Source organism: Prionailurus bengalensis, chromosome D2 (assembly GCF_016509475.1).
Source record: "Prionailurus bengalensis isolate Pbe53 chromosome D2, Fcat_Pben_1.1_paternal_pri, whole genome shotgun sequence".
Lineage (NCBI taxonomy): Eukaryota > Metazoa > Chordata > Mammalia > Carnivora > Felidae > Prionailurus > Prionailurus bengalensis.
This window is the reverse complement of record NC_057351.1, coordinates 71714781-71738361: the sequence shown is the minus strand read 5'-3', so window position 1 is coordinate 71738361 and position 23581 is coordinate 71714781. Positions and strand designations below refer to the sequence as shown.

Genomic DNA, 23581 nt, shown 5'->3' with positions numbered 1-23581 from the left:
CATTTACCTAATCAATCTCACCTAAAGAGTCAAACTGGATGGGAACATGGCCACCAGATCCCTACCTCAGCCAGGCAACAAGCAAAGGCTTTACTGATTTTCAGGGCTGCAGAATATCCCTCCAAGATTCAAAGGTTGAGCTGAAGCTCAAACTTTTTGTTTAAATTATGAATAATCTATAATATTCAGCAATGTTATTAATATTGTGATATATTTTCCAAGGATGAACATATTATAGTTTGCCATTATATATACCATAGCTACTATGTGATGTTTTAAAATTTTAATTCACAGAGTATCCTATATTGGGCTGAGACTTTCTTTCATTACTTTTATTGACATTTTGCTAGAAAAGGCATTCTTTGTCCTGGGAATTATTTACCTATAGACGACAGTGACAGAGGTACAAGACATCATGAATGATGTTTCTTCTAGCCACATGCTAGAAAAAAACTAGAGGGGGGAAGTGGTAATTTCTCGTAAACCAAATTCCATTGTTAAGGTGGTAATAACTTAATTTCCACTCAGTGTTTTGTTATTACTGGAAACGAAAAATGTTCCTCAGATTGCTGCAAACGAGAAAGGCACAAGCTTCTCAGTGAACATCAGGAACTCAATACAGTGAACTGCGTAGGGATAATAGAATATTGGTTAAAGAATTCATCAATTATAATATGATTTGTTATTAAGAATTTTTGGCATGCTGAGCATTTCAGATTGGAAAATAAGTACTGTGTCCTCTATCTCTTTAATAATAATTTAAAAAGGAAGAACACTGAACCATTGACTACAACTAGATAATGTTATTTTTGTAAACAAATAATCCATTAGCATGAACATGCTTCCTTTTAAAATTTACATTTTTTTCGGCAACACACAATGCTAAATGGTACATCACTTAAAGATCCTTAGATAACTGAACATTTCATATAGTACCATACCCCTTTAGCTTTCATGCGTTGAAATATTTCTCTTATATATATGATTGTAGCTACCCCACAGTATTGTTGACTGGGTTATTCTAATTGTCTTCTGGTTTCTAAGTGTCTTATATAAAGTTGCTACAAAACCAATAGGAAATAATGAAAAATACAAAATTGGGTATGTTATCTTGACATTCCAATTATTTACTATCATGTGATGATTTGAAGTAGATCTCTACTAGGTTTCACCCAGAATAAATCTAGTTTTATATTTATGGTCTATGGAAAGTAAATTTTATTTTAGGACTCTCTTTTTAAGGATATATAACCAACAAAATGGCTTGAAGAAGCATTACATACAAAGTAAATCTAAACTATTCTCAAATACAACATTCCTGTTAATGCTTTCCAAACAGCTGGGGAAATCTTAGATGAAAGAAGGCTCAGTTTCTTGTACTGGCTGATTGACAAACTAGTAATCTTCTAATTCCGTTTATTTATTTGATTTTAGGCTTTAATAACAGGTTACAAGATGTCATGCTCAGAGCAACATTTTATTCTCTTAGATTTTGTTTTACATATGAAACTAGTGCATAAGGTAATGTCGGTTTTCCTTTTACTCAAGAGTACAACAAAGCAACAGGCATTGCTGAAAGATTAACAGGAAAATCCACCTCTAGTATTTAATAATGATTCAAATACTGACAAAAACTAATGTTTTTTAGACAATAATACAGGAAAGATTTTGTAGGCTATGCTATTTTTCTAAGTTATGAATGGTAGCGAGACTGTGCGTAAACTACAAGTAATTAGAGCAATCATTTTTATTTTATTTATTTTGGGCTTTTTGAAAAATTAAGTTGTAAAACATTCAATATGGTTTTTACAATGTGTAAGAATTTTAAAAATCAATCTGTAAGAAATTATGCCATCAGATGATTACTGGAGACTTCTGGTTTCTGATCCTGCATGTCATGGATTCAGAAGTTACCATTCCATCCAAACAAAAAGTAAAAAGCAGCACAAAATGAAAACTCAACAACTTGTCTTAGATCTGTCAGAGGAGGTCACAGGGAAAATCACTGCAGAAAATTGGAGAGACAGAGAGGAGGATACAGAGAACTATAATATACCAAATTTGAAACTTCTACGGGAACAGTGCCAGGGGAAGGAACTGCGGAAGCTCACTGTGGGCAACTCTGAGAGTTAAAATTCCCAGAAGGACCCAGTCATGGGGCATTCACACACTTCTGTGAGTTTTACCTCCAAGAGCTCCCAGTGAACATCAAAGAAAAACCTTCTTCTGCTTCCAGCAGGCAAAGATATTTTGAAATATGCCAGAGTTTTCTGTTCTTCTTAACAAGGCCAGGAAAAACTATGTAACAGAGCCTAAACTACTGAGGTTTTTTTGTTTGTTTGTTTTTGTTTTTATTTTTTTTTAATTTTTTTTTCAACGTTTATTTATTTTTTTGGGACAGAGAGAGACAGAGCATGAACAGGGGAGGGGCAGAGAGAGAGGGAGACACAGAGTCGGAAACAGGCTCCAGGCTCTGAGCCATCAGCCCAGAGCCCGACGCGGGGCTCGAACTCACAGACCCCGAGATCGTGACCTGGCTGAAGTCGGACGCTTAACCGACTGCGCCACCCAGGCGCCCCACTACTGAGGTTTTTATCAGAGCCTAACTGACCTGTTAAAGAGAAATATCCAACTCTAGCCTGCTCTGGCCTTCCACATGGGAAAAGAGATACATAAATACAGCTCCCTCTGACCATCATGTGCCACCTGAGAAAGGGGAAAAAACTGAGATGCACTGGTGAAGTCCACAATATGAGGCACAATTTCACAAGAAAACTAAGACCTAATCATATATAGAACACTTCTGCTCCTTCCATACTCTACAACTGCAATGCTAAAAGCCTATCCATTTACAGCAGTTTCTTCTACCCATAAATCATACCTGGCTATCAAGAAAAAAATTACAAGCATACCAAAAGACAAAAAAACAATGTGAAGGGGTGTCTTCATGACTTAGTCAGTTAAACGTCTGACTTCGACTCAAGTCATGATCTCACAACTATGGGTTCGAGCCCCACATAGGATTCTGTGCCGACAGCTCGGAGCCTGGAGTCTGCTTTGGATTCTGTGTCTCCCTCTCTCTCTGCCCCTACCCTGCTCATGCTCTCTTTCTCAAAAATAAATAAACATTAAAACAAAAATGTGAGAAGACAGAACAAGCATCAGATCAGAAATGGCAGGAATGTTGGAATTATCAGGCCAGGAATTTAAAACAAGTATGATTAATATGCTAAAGGTTCTAATGGATAAAGTATCCATTATGCAAGAACAGATGAGCATTGTAAGCAAAACTATAAACCTCCCAGAAATAATATACAAGATCAAGATGACCTTGAGTTTGGTGATATTTTAGTTATGACACCAAAGGCACAATCCATGAAAAAAAATTGATAAACTAGACTCCATTAAAATTTAAACTCAAATTTAAAATTTCTGCTTTGCAAAGATATTGTCAAGGGATTGAAAGTACAAGCTATACACTGTAAGAAAATATTTAGAAAAGACACATCTAATAAAGGACTGTTATCTAAAATACACAAAGAACTCTAAAAACTCAATAATAAGAAAATAAACAACCCAAGTTGAAAATGGACAAAAGACCTAAACAGACACCTTACCAAAGATACAGAGGCAAGAATGAAAAAATGCTCCACAACATATGTCAAGAGAAATGCAAACTAAAACAACGAGATACCACTGCATACCTATTAGAATGGCCAAAATCCAAAACACTGACAACACCAAATGCTGGTAAATATGTAGAATGCAAAGGAACGGAAACATCCATTGCTGGTGGGAATGCAAAATACAACCCCTTTGAAAGTCAGTTTGATGGTTCTTACAAAACTAACATACAGTTCAGCAATAACACTTTTCCGATATTTACCCAAATGAACTGAAAATTTATGTCCACATAAAAACCCGCACATGGATGTTTATTGCAGCTTTGTTCACAATTGTCAAAACTTTCCAAAAGCAACCAAGATTTCTTTTAGTAGTGAGTAGACAAACTGTGGTACAACCAGACAATGAATACTAGTCAATAAGCTACCAAGCCATGAAAAGACAAGAAGGAAATTTAAATACATATTACTAAGTGAAAGAAACTAATCTGAGAAGCTACATACTATATGATTCCAACCATATGACATTCTGGAAAAGGCAAAACTATGGGGACAGTAAAATATTAGTGATTTCCAGGTGTTAGGGTAGACAGAAGGATGACTAGGCAGAGCTCAGAAGATTTTTAGGCAGTGAAACTGCTGTATATGATACTATAGTGATGGATACATGCCATTATACAACTGTCAAATCCCACAGAATGTAGGACACCAAGAATGGAGCCTAATGTAAACTCTGGACTTTGAGCAACAGTGATGTGCCAATGTAGGCTCATCACCTGTAGCAAATGTACAGCTCTGGTGGGGGATGTTGTCAGTGGGGGAATTAAGCACATGTGGGGGCAGAGGACATACGGGAGCTCTCTATAGCTTCCTCTCAAAATTTCTGTGAACCTAAAACTGATCTAAAAAATAAACTGTAATCAATTTTTAAAAGATTATTTTCCCTAACTTCCATGAAAAAAATGTTTAAATTGAACATGTATATAAACCTGCCAAATACTATAAGAAATACAGATTTGTCAGATGTGTACTATATTCTCATGTTTCCTATTATTCCATTTTCACTGTATCAATTTAATTACATTTTATTTGAACATTTATATATTAAGAACTAAATCTTCTATTATTGCTTTAAATAATCTCCTTGAAGTTCATTTTCACAAATAGAATAACAAATATTGTAAGATAAATATATCAATTATTAATAATTGCAGTTATTAACAAAGCTTTCTCAGAAAACATTAGGCAAAATGTGTCTGAAGACATATTTCTTTCTTCAAATTGTGAATTTTAAGTAATAATATGACAATATTATAACTGAAAAACACTAGGGAATATTATAAAACCCATATTTGTTTCTCATTAGCAAAGAACAGTTTCCTTCAAGTTCCATTTACTAGGAAACCTCAAATACCAATGAAACAAATTTCTGAAAGCAACATAAAATTTATACCATTTCTAATATAGTTTTATTTATAACTATAAGAATGCTTTTACTACTGTTAAATGTTTAGTGAAGGACTAGACAAATGTACTAAAAAACAATAATATAAATCCATTACATATAATACTAAAAAGATATAAAGTTAAATGTAAAATATGACAAAAACATTGCCCATAAGCTGACATATTTGCAAAACAATAACACTCAGCTACTTTTAGCACTCAGATTTTGAGCAAGGATGTATTGCCAATCTCTATTTTATTTCCTGGCATTTCCTCATTGCTCATTAAACGTCTGCTGGTTAAAACCAGGGAAAAGAATGACATAATAGTGAAGGAGTTTGTTTCTCACAAGGAGTAGATTACTACAACGTCCAAAAGATACAGGGTCTCCTTGAAGCAAAGTACAATGCCCTTCTTCCCACATGAATAAAGGGCATATAATTTACAGGGCTGTGGAACAAACATAACTGTTACTGGACATCAGCTGCACAAATGGGTTTCGGATGGCCAAAGAGAAGGCAGGCTGACAACAGACCCAACAGTGAAAGACAAGACCCAAGGAAAAGAAAATTCCAGCAGGCTAGACTGCTTAAGAACAAGTACAAAAAGTTGAAAATAAAATTCTCAACAAATCAAAATCAAGAAAACAAAGAGTCAAAAACAAAAGATATAAAAGCAGAACTTGACAACTGATCTAACACCCCTAGCGGACAACCCTAGCAACAGCAGTTATTGTAATCAAGTTCATCAGTGGTGAAGGTGCAATTCATTACCTGTGTTTAAGTAGTTAATCATGTTCTATTTACCTTCTCAAAAAATGCAGTTACAGTTTTTATAGTGGAACTACAAGGTTCTCAAAAGCATTACTTTAAATAAATACAAATCCCCAAAGAAAAAACCAGGAAGAAGAATCTGAATCATAACAAACAAAGAGATGGAAAAAACAAGTGAATTTAAGACATACTGAGATTTATCTAGAAATTCCAACAACTGTTTTAAGATTTCTAAAGAGTAAATAGGAAAAAAACAATCTAATGATTAAAAACCATTTTTAGCACATAAAGAAAGTACTCATCAGATTCAAAGAGCCAATGGGAATCTATTTTTAAAATCCAACTCAATTAATGGAAAACTGAATTGAAATGAGTTGTAAAATTTGGAATGCCAAGGATAAAGAGAAAAAAATCTTAAAATCTTATATTTCTCAAAGAATTTCTTTAAAAAGAGGCTCCAAAAATTAATGAAAATCAAATTCACATGAGAATTCTCACTCACAACACCAAATGCTACAAGGTCTAAGGAAAGAATTACTTAGAACTACATATCCAGCCACTTTATCATTCACACGAACATAAAAAATACACTTTAGACATGAAAAAACTCAAAAACATTACTAGCCATAAATTTATTTGGAAAGAATTACTGAAGACTGTTCTCTAAAAGGTAAATAAATGAGAAAGAAAATATGGAATACAAGAAAGATTTGTGAGCAAAGAAGACAACTTAGATTTTTTTTTCCTTTTTTTTTAATTTAAACATTAGTTAACATACAATGCAGTATTGGTTTCAGGAGTAAAATTCAGTGATTCACCACTTTCGTACAACACCCAGTGCTCATCACCACAAGTGCACTCCTTGGTACCTCTCACCCATCTAATCCATCTCCCACTCACCTCCCTCCTTCAACCCATAGTTTGTTCTCTATAATTAAGAGGCCCTCGTGGTTTGTTTCCCTCTCTTCTCTCCACCCCCTTCCCATATATTCATTTGTTTATTAAATTCCACATATGAATTAAATCATATGCTATTTGTCTTTCTCTGACTGACTTATTTCGCTTAGCATAATACATTCTAGCCCCATCTACATCATTGCAAATGGCAAGATTTCATTCTTCTTGATTACTGAGTAATATTCCTGTGTGTGTGTATATATATATATATAACATATATATATACATTATGTGTATGTGTGTGTGTGTGTGTGTGTGTGTGTATACACACACACACACACACACACACAAACTTCTTTATCCATTCATAGTCAGTGGACATTTGGGATCTCTCCATAACTTGGCTATTGTTGACAATGCTGCTGTAAACATTGGGTTGCATGTACCCCCTTTGAATCTGTATTTTTGTATCCTTTGGGTAAATACCTAAGAGTACAATTGCTGGACCACAGGGAAGTCCTATTCTTAGTTTTTTTGAGGAACCTCCATACTTTTCTCCAGAATAGGTATACCAGTTTGCATTCCCAACTACAGTGCAGGAGAATTCTCCTTTCTCTGCATCCTTGCCAACACCTGTTGTTTTTTGTATTGCTAATTTTAGCCATTCTACCAGGTGTGAGGTGGTATCTGACTGTGGTTTTGATTTGTATTTCTCTAACGATGAGTGATGTTAAGTATCTTTTCATGTGTTTGTTGACCATCTGGATGTTGGCCATGTGTCTGTTGGCCGTCTTCTTTGGAAAAGTGTCTCTTCATGTCTTCTGCCCATTTCTTAACTGATTATTTGTTTTTTGGATGTTGAGTTTAAGAAGTTCTTTATAGATTTGGGGTACTAATCCTAAATTATCAGATATGTCATTTGCAAATATCTTCTACCATTCTGTAGGCTGCCTTTTAGTTTTATTGTTTCCTTTGCTGTGCAGAAGCTTCTTATCTTGATGAAGTCCCAGTAGTTCATGTCTTTTGTTTCCCTTGCCTTCAGTGACATGTCTAAGTAAGAAGTTGCTCCAGCCATGGTCAAAGAGGTTTCTGCCTGTGTTCTCATCTAGGATTTTTATGGCTTCCTGTCTCACATTTAAGTCTTTCATCCATATTGAATTTATCTTTGTGAATGGTGTAAGAGAGTGGTCCAGTTTTTCCAACACAATTTGTTGAAGAGAAGATCTTTTTTCCATTGGATATTCTTTCCTGCTTTGTTGAAGATTAGTTAACCATAACATTGTGGGTCCATCTCTGGGTTTTCTATTCTGTTCCATTGATCTGTGTGCCTTTTTTTTAATTTTTTAATGTTTATTTTGTTTTTGAGAGAGAGAGAGAGAGACAGAGCATGAGCAGGGGAGGGGCAGAGACAGAGGGAGAGACAGAATCTGAAACAGGTTCCAGGCACTGAGCTGTCAGCACAGAGCCCAACACAGGGCTTGAACCCACAAAATGCAAGATCATGACCTGAGATGAAGTCAGATGCTTAACCGACTGAGCCACCCAGGAGCCCCTCCTATGTGTCTGTTTTTGTGCAATACCACATTGTCTTGATGACTACAGCTTTGTAACACAGCTTGAAATCCAGATTCATGATCCCTCTAGTTTTCTTTTTTTTTTCAGGACTACTTTGGCTATTTGGGGTCTTTTGTAGTGATATACATATTTTAAGACTGTTTACTCTAGCTCTGTGGAATATGCCGTTGGTATTTTGATAGGGATTGGATTAAATGTGTAGATTGCTTTGGGTAGTACAGACATTTTAACAATGTCTGTTCTTCTAGTCCATGAGCATGGAATGCTTTTCGATTTCTTGGTACCCTCTCAATTTCTTCCATAAGTGTTCTATAGTTTTCAGAGTATAGATCTTTTACCTCCTTAGTTAGGTTTATTCCTAGGTATCTTATTGTTTTTGGTACAATTACAAATGGAACTGATTCCTTGATTTCTTTTTCTGCTGCTTCATTATTAGTATATACAAATGCAACAGATTTTTGCATTTTGATTTTATATCCTGCGACTGCTGGATTCACGTATTAGTTTTAGCCATATTTGGGTGGAATCTTTTGGGTTTTCTACATATAGCATCATGTCCTCTGCAAATAGTGAAAGTCGGACTTCTTCTTGGCCAATTTGGATGCCTTTATTTCTTTTTGTTGTCTAATTTCCAAGGCTAAGACTTCCAGTACTATGTTAAATAGTAACGGTGAGAGTGGACATCCTTGTCTTGTTCCTGACCATAGGGAAAGGCTCTCAGTTTTTCCCCACTGAGAATATTATAATTCATATATAGCCTTTATGATGTTGAGGTATATTCTACCTCTCCCTACTTTGTTGAGGATTTTTATCAAAATTAGATGCTGTACGTTACCAAAGGCTTTTTCTGCATCTATTGAGAGGATCATATGGTTCTTATCCTTTCTTTTATTAATGTGATGTGTCATGTTGATTTATTTGTGAATATTGAACCACCTGTGCAGCCTAAGAATGAATTTCACTTGATCATGGTGAATAATTCTTTTAAGGTACTGTTGAATTTGATTTGCTAATAGCTTGTTGAGAATTTTGCATCAATATTCATCAGGGATATTGGCCTTTAATTCTTTGTAGTGAGATCTTTGTCTGGTTTGGAATCAAGGTAATGTTGGCTTCGTAGAATGAGTTTGGAAGTCTTCCTTCTATTTCTATGTTTTGGAACAGTTTGAGAAGAATAGGTATTAACTCCCCTTTAAATGTTTGCTAGACTTTCCCTCTGAAGCCATCTGGTCCATGACCCTTGTTTATTGGGAGATTTTTGATTACTGATGCAATTTCTTTGCTGGTTATGGGTCTGTTCCAGTTTTCTATTTTTCCTGTTTCAGTATAGTACTGTGTGTTTCTAGGAATTTATCCATTTCTTCCAAATTGCCCAGTTTGTTGGCATGTAATTTTTCGTAATATTTGATTATAACTGTTTATATTTCTGTGGTGTTGATTTTGATCTCTCCTCTTTCATTTGTGATTTTATCTATTTGGGTCCCTTCTCTTTTCTTTTTGAGAAGTCTGGCTAGGGGTTTATCAATTTGGTTAATTCTTTCAAAGAACCAGCTCTTACATTCATTGATTTTTTTAAATAAAGGATTTCCGGATGAATATACACTTGAACTCCAACTTTTTTAAGGTGATTCTGCAACTAACTGTGGTTGTGGAATGGGGACTCGTGGGCACCTGCAGAGCATATTATTCTCGAAAAAAATTATAAAGTCTGGATCAGTCACAGGAGGTACAGACCCCAATTAGTAGGGCATGAATGAATGGATTCAACATTGAAAAGCAGGTGGAAGCAATGGAAGCAAAAATAATCCTTCCTATCTTCTTATTACAAATCTGAACAGACTAATTAATTCATGTCCCTGTTGGAAAGGCATTTTTTGATGAGCTCCAGTTTCAGAGGTAGACTGTGGAAAGATAAACCATATTTTTTGCTAGCAAAGAGCTGAGACCAGTAGCTTCTACATCTTCCCAAGCCAAAAAAAAAAAAAAAAAAACAAAAGTTGCATGTGACCTCAGATGCCTAGAAGGACACCAAGTGCTATCAGTAATGTTGTGCAATCCCCTTGGCAGCAGCATCCTGATGAAATTTGTCTTTGCAAGAAAGGCCGCTCATAACCACACAGTACCCATATCATACATTCAGTCAAGTGCATCCTCCCCCTACAGTCCTTACAAAACATGAGACCAGCAAGAGGCAAGATCTTCTCCTGAAGTAAACCCACAACAAGTCCAGCACTGCCCTGCTGACATGACTCTCCATGTGATGCCAAGACTGCATCCTTCATTTATAGTAGATGTACTACCCCTGATATGCTTGATATTCTCGCCAAAAAATGCTTAACTTAAATCTAATCACGAGAAAAGAAATTAGACAAATCCAAGTTGGGCCACTTACAAAACAACTGCTCTAGATTCTTTAAAACTATCACAGTCGTGTAAGCCATGGGAACTGTACTAGATTAATGGACACTACAGAAGCACAACAAAGCAGTATGTGATCCTTGAAGCAGCAAGCACTTCCGAGAAGTGTTACGCTATCTGCAACACAGACTCAGAGTTAGGGAGACCACAAACAAGGCAAAATGTAAATATAGAGGATAAAATAATTAGTAGATTTCAAAATGACAGTATAATTCAAGTGTGGGGTTTAGACCACCAATAGGTTTGAAAACAGTTAACTGTAACACTTTTTTGCATCTTTCGAAAACTTCTTCAAATGTTCAATTTATGATGCCTTTAAATGAAAAAGTCACTCTGGATAAATACTTACGAGAGCAGGTGGCAGTTTGCCACTCCAGACACTGTCCGTATGGGAAAGAAATGATATAAGCATTGGAGTCAACACATCGTCTCGTGCTACTGCACCACATACACTCCATGCCATTGCTTGTACAGTTGGAGCAGGACGTTCTTAGAGAACACGGCTTTTTGCATGGCCTTGCATTTTGATTTGGACTAACTGGAATAAATCAGCAAATATAATTAGTTTATTTGTTAACTGTATTTTAACACAAGTAGATGGGTTTCATTTGTTTTGCTGTTTTAGGGAATGTTTCAAGTAAGCCAAGTGTGGGATAAAAATTATAGCCAAAAATACGTGATAAGGTGAATGAAAATAAAGATGAGACGTCATCTCACCTACTTAGTAAATTTATTATCAAATTTGAACACTGTAGTTCTTTGGGAAATTTCAACCCTTTATAAAGTACATAAAATTATATAATTTAAAACCTTGTAAACAGAAATGTAGCACATGACCTGGTTTTCTAGCTTTGGCTAAACACAACATACACTATCATTGCTTACTTTCTTGTTACAATTTTTTCCATAAACATTTCATATCTTATCAAAACAAATGCCCTGTCAGTGAACATGTCTCTGATATAAACAAACAATTAAAATAAAACAATATACTATAAAATCTTTACATGAAATATAATAGACCTATTACGATAAATATTTTTTTGATATTACCAAGGATGTGAAGGAACTAGAAGCCTGTACATTGCTGGTGGGAATGTAAAATGATACAACTTTTATGACAAGTGGTATGGCAATTCCTCCAAAAATTAAGCACAGAGTTACCATATGATATAGCAATTCCACTTCTGGCCAAATGCCCAAAAGATGTGAAACTGGAACTGGAAAAGATATGTGAACACCCATGTCCACAGCATCAGTACTCACAACAGCAAAAGTAAAAGTAACTCAAGTCTATGCTGACAGATGAATGAATAAACAAAATTTGTATGTACATATAATGGATAATTATTCGCCCTAAAAATGGAATGAAATTCTAATATATGCTACAATATGGATGAACCTTGAAGACATTATGCCAAGGAACGTAAGCTAGCCATAAAAGTTCATACACTTTATGATTCCACTTATATGAGGTACCTAGATTAGTCAAACTCATAGAAACAGAAAATAGAAGGTGGTTGTCAGGGGCTGAGGGAGGGAGGTACAGAGAGGTATTTTTTAATAGATACGAAGTTTGGGAAGATGAGAAAGTTCTGGAGATGCTTGGTGTTAACTGAGGCACTTACCAACACTGAACTCTACATTTAAAAATGGTAAAAATGGTAAATTTTATGTTATGTATATTTTACACAATTAAAATATTTAAAAAGAGAAAACAATATTCCTTTCTCACTTAACAAAAATCCATTCCAAGACAAATACCATATGATTTCACTCAGATGTAGACTTTAAGAAACAAAACAAATAAGCAAAGGGAGAAAAAGAGAGAGAGAGAGAGAGATGCAAATCAAAAAAGTCTTTAATTATAGAGAACAAATGGATGGCTACCAGAGGAAATGGGGGTGGGGGATGGGTTCAATAGGTGATGGGGATTAAGGAGCACACTTGTGATGAGCACAGGGTGATGTATGGAACTATTGAATCACTATATTGTACATTTGAAACTAATGTAACACTGCACGTTAACTAACTGGAATTAAAACATGAAAAAAATAATGTACACTTCTAGCATTTTATACTGGTTAATAAACCAAATAAAAACTTATAACACAATTAGTACAGGTTTGGAGTTTGAATTCCATAGCCAATATAAAAAAAAATTAAAGGTCAATCACCACAAAATGACATATAATGCAAAAAAAAAAAAAACCCATATAACAGAAAAGTTCCTTTTTACTTGCCAAATGAAATAGATCTGTAAGATGAAAATAATTTGAAATAGTTGTTATTCTTAAAAACAAAATTTTCTTCCAAACACTATTATTATAATAGACATAAACAAAATTATACTAGATTCTTACTAGACTGCAAGTAACTATAACCATAAATTCATAATCTCCCTATTTCAACCAAGAAATAAAAATTGTATAAAATAATAAAATTTTGTTATTTCCACCAGTTAATTCTGAGGTCACTAAGACTTAATGGGGAATGTGGATCAAGATAAAATTTACCAAAAAATCAGGAAATCAACATCATAAAAAGATGGTGAGGGGCACCTGGGTGGCTCAGTCCATTAAGTGTCCAACTGGGCTCACAGGTCATGATCTCACAGTTCATAAGTATGAGCCCCACTTTAGGCTCAGATCCTCTGTCTCCTTCTCTCTACCCTTCCCCTTCTCAAAAATAAGTAAACATTAAAAAAAAATTAAAGATGGTGAAAGTTACTTCAGGCCTCTAGGCTATCACACATGGAAGAGGAGTTAGAAACATAATATTTTTAAAGAAATATTAGTTTACCACTTACCAACAGGCTTTTCACAAACAAGGCCATCTGCCATAGATGTACAAGGATTAGCTTTTAGGCCTGCCACTGCAGCCTTTTCTAGATAGGCACAGAACCCAGAATCATTTGGTTCACCAGGAAGCCACTGTAATGTTGTATTTGTGAAAGGAGACATGTCTTCCCATCCCCAGTAGGATATATTGATCTTGCGCAAGCCTACCCAAGGTGATACTTTCTGTAAACAACAACAAAAAGAACATTAAAAAACAAGTTGCATATAAAAATGCCACCATTTTCCTCAGCAAATGGTTCATCATCATTAAAAATTACATCTAAAAACATACAGAACTGCTTTTCTAATGACCAGGGGTAATTAACAATTCCAGCACATTTTGGAGAATGATATAGAAAGAACCCCATTTTTAAAACATAGACTTTGTGCTCAAGCTACATGACTGGGGTCAATTATTTAGCCCTTGTGAACCTCAGTTTCCTCTTCTACAAAATGAAAAAATACATGTCTGATATAAATACCTGCCTGATAAGGCAAGATCACTACAAAGTTAACATACTGCTGCAGCTACTGCTGTTACTGCTACTGCTGCCATTACTGCTCCTACTGTTGCCAATTTAATCAGTCATGGAGGTAAGAATCTAAAGCGAAGTTGCCATTACATGCACAGTGAGAAAACAGGAAACAAAACTAACAAACTATATGTAGAGGTGAGTGGAAACTTCGTAACATGTTCACAAAAGAACTCAGAAGAATAACGCCTCTCTCCTGACTTAGATTCTGCTGGTACATCAGGCCTTTCATGTAATTTTAGATGAAGTTATGGGTCAGTAGGAACCAACCAGGACTGGGGTTCACTACAGCAGACTTGGAGCTAGGGTCAGCAGCAAAGTCATGTGCTCACTTCACTCTCCTTCCCCTTTGCAGAAGTTATCTCTCACCATGCTTCACTGCCCTGCATAGGCTTGGGGGCGGGATGATGAATGTAATGTGAAACTGTCCTTTCTGATTTCTGTGCTTCTCCCAGGTGCTAGAATCTCTTACCTAGATTCCCTAGTTCTTGTAAAGGTATTTTTGTATATGAATGGTTCAAACCAATGTTCTATGGGGGAACAAGTGCTGGGAATTTCCATTCTGTCATCTTGCTGACATTATTCCTAAACACTTATACCTTAATATACATAATATATTTATTTTCTAAGTTACTAAGTTAATAATATTATATTACAGTGTGAGGTGACTTCAAAACTCCACATCATCCTTTCTACACTGTGGACTGTCAGGGTAGATAAAAATATGTATCTGCATTTGAGTGTTTAACAATATACAAATAAGATGTAGATATATAGATATAGATAGATATAAATATATAGATATCTCTCGTGTTTACTCTAAATATGCTGTATAAATGGTCCTAGAGAACTTATAAAGATAGCTACGGACCTAGAAACTTTCAAAGCGTATAAACATAATCAATTTCACATAGTAAATACTCAACAAATTATTTCTCAGATATAATTAAAATATCCTATGCATATTCATTATGACAGTCGATCTCATACCACCTAGTAGAGTACTCCACACATAGTAGGTAGCCAATAAATTTTGTTAACCAAAGTTCATCAGAACAGGTATGGTTATTTTCCACCATCCAATTGCTGAGACAGAGATAGTGTTTAATAAATGTTTCCAATTATAAAAATACACATGCTACTTTGTCTTGCGATCACCATAGATTTCACACATTATTCTGAAAGATATTTTGATAACAAAAAAGCTATGACATTTTTACAGTTCTTGATAATAACAGCAGGAGTCAATCCAGCATAGATATTTCAGATTAATGATTGTGCTTCACGTTACAGCGACTCTGTCTACATTTCCAACTATCTGTAGGAAAGACAAGTCATTTAAAGTAAAATATTACTCCCTAACTCATCATGATAAGAATCTGAGAGGAAGAGGAAAGAAACAGAAAAATGAAGCCGTTGATAAAACATTGAAAGTAACTATTACCCAGTAAATGAACTGGACAGGCAGTTGAAAATAGAAGACAAATTATAACATTATGAAAATTTACTAAAGCACATCATAAATCACTGCAACATTTCATTAGCCATTTCCGATAAGCAAATGATTATTTGACCCAGAATATTTCTTTCAATTGCCTGAATTTGTCTGTCTTTATTTGCCAAGGGAGGGTTATCTAAGTGTATACAAGTGGAATGACTCAGGATATAACTCATTTTACATAAAGGTATGCTTAATGGAATGTCAACTTGCAGAAGCTTCTACCTTTGCAACGCTGCTAAAGCTCAGCTTTCTAATGAAACAAAACCTTCTTCTATTCTAGAGCGCACTAGTCCACGAACTCTCAAATCTATGTTCACCACACAGCCAAAGTAACTGTTAGTACAATCTTTATGATTTATAGCAACAAGCAAGAAAATTGAGGAACACAAGAAACCTTGAAATGCGCAACTTCTGAACTTGCACATTTCAAGATTGTAGTGTAAAAACTAAAAATATTACATTTTAAACAAGAAAAAAAAAAACAGAGCTCTAATGCGGAATACTAGGACTTTCTAAAACTCAAAGACTGTGGATCTACCACTAATAAGCTCCTTATAAGCGACACAATACAGAACTAATTTTCAAACGTTATTTGTAATTGTCCCCCAATTTTGTGATTAAAGAAATAAAGCCCCTGGCATCAAAAGAATATAACAGATCTTAACTTATGTTATATGCTCCATACAATTAAAAAAAAATTACACATATACCTTTTCACATTTTTCTAAATTTTTTTTTTAACTAATTGGTGTCTCTCTTACACGAAACCACATACATCTTACCTTCAGGACATTAGGCTGATAACTCTTAAGACAAAGAAAATAAAAAAAAAAAAAACCATAGGTGTTTCTCTTGCCTCCTTAGAAATATCTTCATGTGCTGGCCAACTCAATATCCTCCAGAAGTTAGCTAGGGCATTACTCTAGGAAACTCCTTAAGACCACATCACTAATTAGATATACACTCTCTTTCTTCATATATCCCATGTGCAACTATCATTATAATTATCACAATACAGTATAATTGTGTTTGTCTTCCTCACCAGTAAAATCTTTGAGAACAGTGATGGTCTTTTAATTTCTATCCTCAGCAAGCCGTAGATTGCCAAGTACATTGAAGGTGCTCAATAAACATGTACTAAATGAATGAATACTGGCCCATTCTTCACAGAAAAACAGTTACAATTCACACAAAAATGATTTCACATATCAATCTGCATACAAATTTGGTAAGTTTTTTCTTTATTCTATTAATATCAAGCATATGATAAATGACATCTAACAAATACACTGTGATATCCATTTCAAAATTTTGAATATTTATAAAAACCGGTTATATAATTAATTTAACCATTTTATTAAAGCGTGGAGCAGGGCTTTGGCTCAACAATTAGAAACTCACATTAATAAGTTAAATCATCTGGTATTGATACTCATAAGAAGTATACATTCTGATATCTCCAAAAATGTAGGCAGTAATAGTGAAGTGATGTCCATAAAAAAATTTCAAAAGTGAGTGTCCTTAAGTCCCCTTAATTTTTTGTAACATTTATGAAAACTGTTCTTATACCATGCTTTAAACACCAGATATATATTCCTCTGTTATGAGTAAAAATAAAATCAGTTACCCATTCTTCATCATAAATCAGGAATGATCTGAAGAGATTAAAGGTCCTAATACAACTATCCAGGGCGGTGGGGCCAGGGTGGCAAGGAGAATTTGTCTCACCATGGAAAAATTAAAATACTCCGGGGCACATCCTTTTCCACAATTAATATAAGTATTAACTATTCATCAAATAAATTCATTTAGATACCTACGAATTCTAAATAATGATTTCTAGAAATCGTAGTAATAGCAGCAGTCCAAACAGTGATACCAAAATAACAACCCTTAAAATGCAAACAATAATGATAATTACTGTAAACACTCAATAAAATTTATACTCTTTACATGCATTATCTCATTTTTTTTTCACAATAAACATGCAAAGTAGCTATGATTATTACCCCTGTTACAGGGCTGGAGAGATTAACTTGCTACTAAGTTTTAAAGATAAGCAGTACGTCCAATTCCATGCTCTACATCACTTTGATAATACTGTCCTCAATGCTTCTTTAAAATCAGCTATACCAAGAAAACATTATGTATTTCTATGGCAAGTAATTGGTAACATTTGCTCTAAAATAGTTTCAAGCCAAAATTGTCTCCTCTGTCCTATATGGAGTGGAGTTCTGGAGTATCAATAGAGTATTTGTCCAAATAAAAGCCGTAATTGAAGGTCAAAATAAAGTTGTTGAAATCTGGTGTAATACAGTTTCACACATTCGTGAGTAACAGATATATTAGGGACATACATCCATTATTTGTATAGAAATCATGCCACTTTGTGCATTATTTACCATAGGGTGTGTACGTATATGTGTGTATATACTTATCTTCAACAGTAGGCCAAAACTAATACAAGTTTCAGATTTAAGGTATATATTATTGTTTAGTCTTATCACTTACTTGATCTCTTTTGAGTTCTAATTTTATTTTTGAAACAAAATGCAGAAAGCTTCTGTGATGCTATGACAGTTTATATTAGTATATTTCAATTAAGCACATGAACTAAAGTTTCTCATAACTAGATTTAGTAAATTATTTCCAAATCTTCTTACATAATCTACTCTTAAGAGTTGACTATATTTTAATATCCCAAGAATAGAAAATAAATACTGTAAATTCCTATTAGAAATGTCTTATAAAATAATATCTTGATACAATTTTCAAAGAAATACTCAATTTTTTACAGAAATATCTTCCATAAAACTCCCTGAAATATTGAAACTGTTTCTAAGTGCTGTACGTTCCAATATCTTCCACATACTTTACGAACTGGTTTTTGTCCTGCTAACTTTTATTACATTATTTCAAGCAAATCTACACCTAGAAAATCGCATAATTCAAAAACCCAACTCACAACACACATACACATTCACAGAAAAATACATATAACCAATGTGTTGGGTCTAGTGTTTTAATTATAAGGGACATCTCAAATTATGAAGTAATTACACTTCAAAACAAATTCTTAAATTTTATGCACATGTATTTTAAGTATATTTATTCATATGAAATGACTTCTTGGTAAGAAATGCAGTGGTTTACTGTGTAAAACCAAGATGTGTAATTTAGAAAACTTTATTCCCAAATACATATACAGAATAAGTCCACTGCTAATTGATTTTTGCAGTCAGTTCCACTTTTACTTCCAAGATTTAGTAAAAATAATTTATTTAGAAGCAAAAAGAATGAACCATTGCTAGTAAGTATAGGACTTTCTGCATATTTCCATAATATAAACAAGAGTTATTACCTGTTGTGTATACTTCTGTATTTCATCCAGAACAAATTCTACTTCTTTTGAGGTTGTTAATGAAGCAAGATTTCCACTAAGATTATAGCAATAAAGTTTTGCATTGTCATAGCTTTCTCTACTGGAATTGATTCTAAGACAAGCATCACCAATATGATTCCATCCTTCTCCACAAAGATGAGCTAGTCAAAAAAAATTATATCTTATTTTTAGATTATCAAAAAGCATTTATATTTTTCAGTTATTTTAGAATTCTAAATACAATTTCTATATTTGTTTAAACAACTTTTAATGATAAAAATTTTAAATATATCAATATAATTTAAAAAACAAAACTTATCTAATAGTTTGGTGGAAAAGAAGAACAGAAGATCCTAATTTTTTTCTTTAATTCTTAAGCACAATATAAGCTATAGCTCTATAATATCTGTTAAAATGTGTTGACTGTTTGCAGGGTTTTTTAGTGTACTGGCATACAGTATGTTAACTAGTAAAATCACTACTGTATTTACATCCCCGGGCCCAGCTTACATTATACAAGATCACTTCAAAGAAAAATAACCAGCATATAACAAGCAAATTCAAAGTTATTCCTCTTTTCCAAATCTAATTTCCACAGTTCAGGTATACTATTTTAATATAAGTTGGGTTCTTTGATTCTTTAATTGTAAGTGTGGAGAGAGAAGTATCATTTATGTTTAATAAAGAAGCTATAATCTTTGCTTTTTATTTATTTATTTTTAATGTTTATTTATTTTTGAGAGTGAGAGAGACAGAACGTGAGCAAACAAGGGGCAGAGAAAGAGGGAGACACAGAATCCGAAGCAGGCTCCATGCTCTGAGCTGTCAGCACAGATCCCAACACGGGGCTCGAACTCAAACCGCGAGATTGTGACCTGAGCTGAAGTCAGATGCTTAACTGACTAAGCCACCCAGGCGTCCCATAATCTTTGCTTTTCTATGTTTATTTTTAAACAGGTATGCAGGTCTTTCTAACATTTAAACACACTATTCAATAATAGTGGTTGATCCTTATAATACAAGTTGAACTTAAAAGAGTGCCTATTGTCTAAACCATATTTATAAACACATTATAAAGTTATGCTCTAGCATAACTAATTAAGACTGAAGTGCTTACTTGACTACATTTTAGTTTCCATACCATATTACATACATCAGTGCCTTCCGCCCTTTCAGCTTTAGATGGATTAGTACAAATTTTATGGAATTGTTCTAAAGCTGCAATTCTCAAACATTTGGTCTCAAGACCCCTCCTTTTTTTTTCTTAAAAATTATTGAGGACCTCACAGATCTTTTCTGTAGGGATTTTTTATCTATTGGCTTTGATCATATTAAAAATTAAAACTGACCATTTAAAAATATATTTATCTATTCACCTAAAATTGGAATTTAAAAATGCATTACAAACATAGTCTTCCATCTCTTGGGGTGTTTTTGCCTTTATGCTATATACAGGCCCAAAGGACATGTATCAGCAAATTCTTTCCCTGAGGGACAGCAGCCGACAGTTTAGGACAATGGCATGAAAAAAATTAAGATGGCCTGATGAATGAATAGAGGGATGGATAGACAGAGCAGGGATAGAGCAGAGCAAAATGTTCATTGTAGAATCTAGGGTAAGGGTAATGGGTCGGTGTCCTCTCTACCATTCTTTCCAGTTTTCTATATGTTTGAAGATTTTCATAATAAAATATTGGGAGATAATCATTTCCACTTAAAATAAATAGTGTATTTTATTTTACAAGAATTACAGTATCCAAAACAAACAAAAATTAAAAATAGTGTAGCTGCTGTATATTTTTGCAAATCTCTTTAATGTTGGTTTAATACAAGACAATTGTATTTTCATATCTACTTCTCCAATCTATTAGAATCATGCCTTTAGAAAACTCCAGAGTAAACCCATGACAGAATGAGAATTTAAAAAGCAAATAATATTTTAGTATTACTAGTTTTGACCTCATGGACCCTCTCAAAGAGTCCATAAACAGGGGCCTCCTGTTCTTTAATAACTGCTGTCTTACTGAATTGGGTACCATGGACAGTACCTAGAACACAGTAATCTCTCAATAAACTATAACTGTCATTTAATAAGATTGTTTATAATACTTTTATTTTCTTTTTCAGGCTACACCTATAGCAATCTACCTTGTCTTCTGGAATCCAAAGTACCTAATTACTTCAAGGAAGCAGTGCAAAAGCTTTGTTCAGTTATGGCTTTTTTTTTTTTTTTTTTACCTTACTGAATCAAGAAAGGATTTAAATTTCTTTTGCATGTCTCCTTTTGTGACAAATACCTAGGTGAAAAATCATACAAATGGACACAAATACATGTGTCTTTGAGACTAAAGTATAGGGCTGACCCAAATGTTTTTATGGTTTAGGCTTTTATAGTATTGAGCATCAACTCAGCTTCAGAGTTAAATGAGAAGCAGTAAATTTTTAAAATGCGTTTAGTGAGATAAATGCAAATTTCCGAGTTTATATGAGATCAATGAAAAAATGCAATTCACAAATGTTCCTAGAAAAGTGCAACAGGGGGCGCCTGGGCTGCTCAGTCAGTTAAATGTCCGACTTTGGCTCAGGTCATGATCTCACAGTCGAGTTCAAGCCCCACGTCGGGCTCTGTGCTGACAGCTCAGAGCCTGGAGCCTGCTGCAAATTCTGTGTACTCTTTCGCTCTGCCCTTCCCCCACTCATCCCCGTCTCTGTCTCTCAAGAATAAATAACCGTTTAAAAAAAATTTTTTTGAAGTGCAACAGTATAGACAGCGTCCTCTATTTACAGCATTCACTTCCTTGAGACCAGCATAGGGAAAACAAACTATACCTAGTTGGTTGCTTAGTAAATATGAATGTAGAACACAGGAAGTTAGTTTATAATGCATTTTATATTGTATTTGTTGTATGGTATTTATTATTCTCCACAGAAATAGCCTGGCCAAGTGGAGCCCTTATACCAAATCAAAATTCTTTCCTGGGCAATGTATAGATAACCACTTATTTTTCCAAACTTCCACTGGCAATCAAATTCTCTTCTTCTTAAAGCAATATTCCTTTAAACATATACATTTATCTGTGTTGTCAGCACAGAGACCAAGATGGGGCTTGAACTCACGAACCGTGATTATGACCTGACCAAAATCAAGAGTCAGACACTTACTTAACTGACTAAGTCACCCAGTTGCCCCTTGTGTCCAAGATTTTTAAAACAACATTGTAAGTATTTTTACTGATCTACATGTTGATTTTAGCATTTAACACTCAGATATCAATGCTACTTTCAAGTTTCGTATCACCTCACTATTGCTTCTCAAAACCTAGCAGTTCATTAATATTCTCTAATTTTTTCAAAGTGAACACACACATGCATGTATCCTGTTTAAAAACTTTAAATGTCAGTATATAAACAAAACCTAAAATTTACATAAACATTCTAAAATCTTAATGGTACTTTTGAAGGCAATCTATTTTTTATTTTATTACATGAACTTCCAAGCATGACATAAATCCTATGATGGAATTTTCAAGGACGTTTTAGAATTACGTAAGTTAGGAATTTTTCTCTGAAAAATATAACAAAACAATCAAAAACCATGGAATACAGAAAAGCAAAACACTGAACTGAAATAAAACACCCAGTTAATAGTTACATCTGCCATTTACAAACCATGCAACTTTGAACAAGTCCCTAAACAATGTATGTCTCACTTACCTGTATAACAAGAAGATGGAACTGGTTTAAGTATCTATATTACTTTTTGATTTTCTAATTTTATCTTTTATATTTAAGAGGAAGAGTACTCAGGGTTTACTAAGAAGAATGATACGTGTAAAAAATAAATTAAAATTGCTTTTTTTAGTGGACTTTGCTCTGGTTTACATAACTTAGATTCTCATTAAATCATACAAAACTTATTATAAATGTTATAATTTATAATAAAAAGTAGTAAAAATCGTTCCCAGAATTTCAAAGAAAAGAAGCAAATCAAATAGATCAAATGTTAACATTTATTAAAATCTGGATATTAGCCTGAGTGCTTATTATTTTCTATATTTTTAAGACAGAATTTTTTAAAATTAAAAAAAGATTCTGATCAAGTCAATAGTATTATTATAATAAATAGAGAAATCATGAACATCTTAAAGAACTGGAAGGAAACATACAAATTATTTTTATGGAAACAATGCTATTATCACTCCAATATTATCATTTATTTGAAACTGGAATGTCTTAGTAAATGCTCTTTACTATAATGGTATTCATCTGTAGGCTATAAAATTCATTTACCGAACTGAAATCTTTACCTGGTAAAGCCTGGCATTCTTGCTGTCGCTGATCCCACTGGCAATTCAAGTTGAGCGAACAGCTTTTACAGCTGGTAAGTTTGTTACAAATCTGCTCATTTCTCACATGACATTTGGTATAGTTTTTCACGGACTAGAAAGTTAAGAGATAAAGCATGTTATTTTTTACCTCTGTATAGCAATGATTTTTAAATGTCAATGTATATATAAATCACCACGTGAATTTTAAAGTTCAGATTTCTGGGGTGCCTGGGTGGCTCAGTGGGTTGAGCGTCTGGCTTCGGCT

The 23581-nt window shown here is 34.0% G+C and overlaps 1 protein-coding gene across 1 annotated transcript in view; it reads right to left on the bottom strand.

The window, feature by feature from the left end:
• ATRNL1 (attractin like 1) overlaps positions 1–23581 on the bottom strand; it is a 782697-nt gene that overhangs the window by 600535 nt on the left and 158581 nt on the right. The window contains exons 14-17 of the mRNA XM_043597648.1: positions 23296–23428; positions 18968–19149; positions 13542–13755; positions 11082–11270 (exon numbers count right to left, since the gene is read on the bottom strand). Of these exons, the coding sequence (XP_043453583.1) occupies positions 11082–11270; positions 13542–13755; positions 18968–19149; positions 23296–23428 (718 nt within the window). The remainder of the gene's footprint in view (positions 1–11081; positions 11271–13541; positions 13756–18967; positions 19150–23295; positions 23429–23581) is intronic.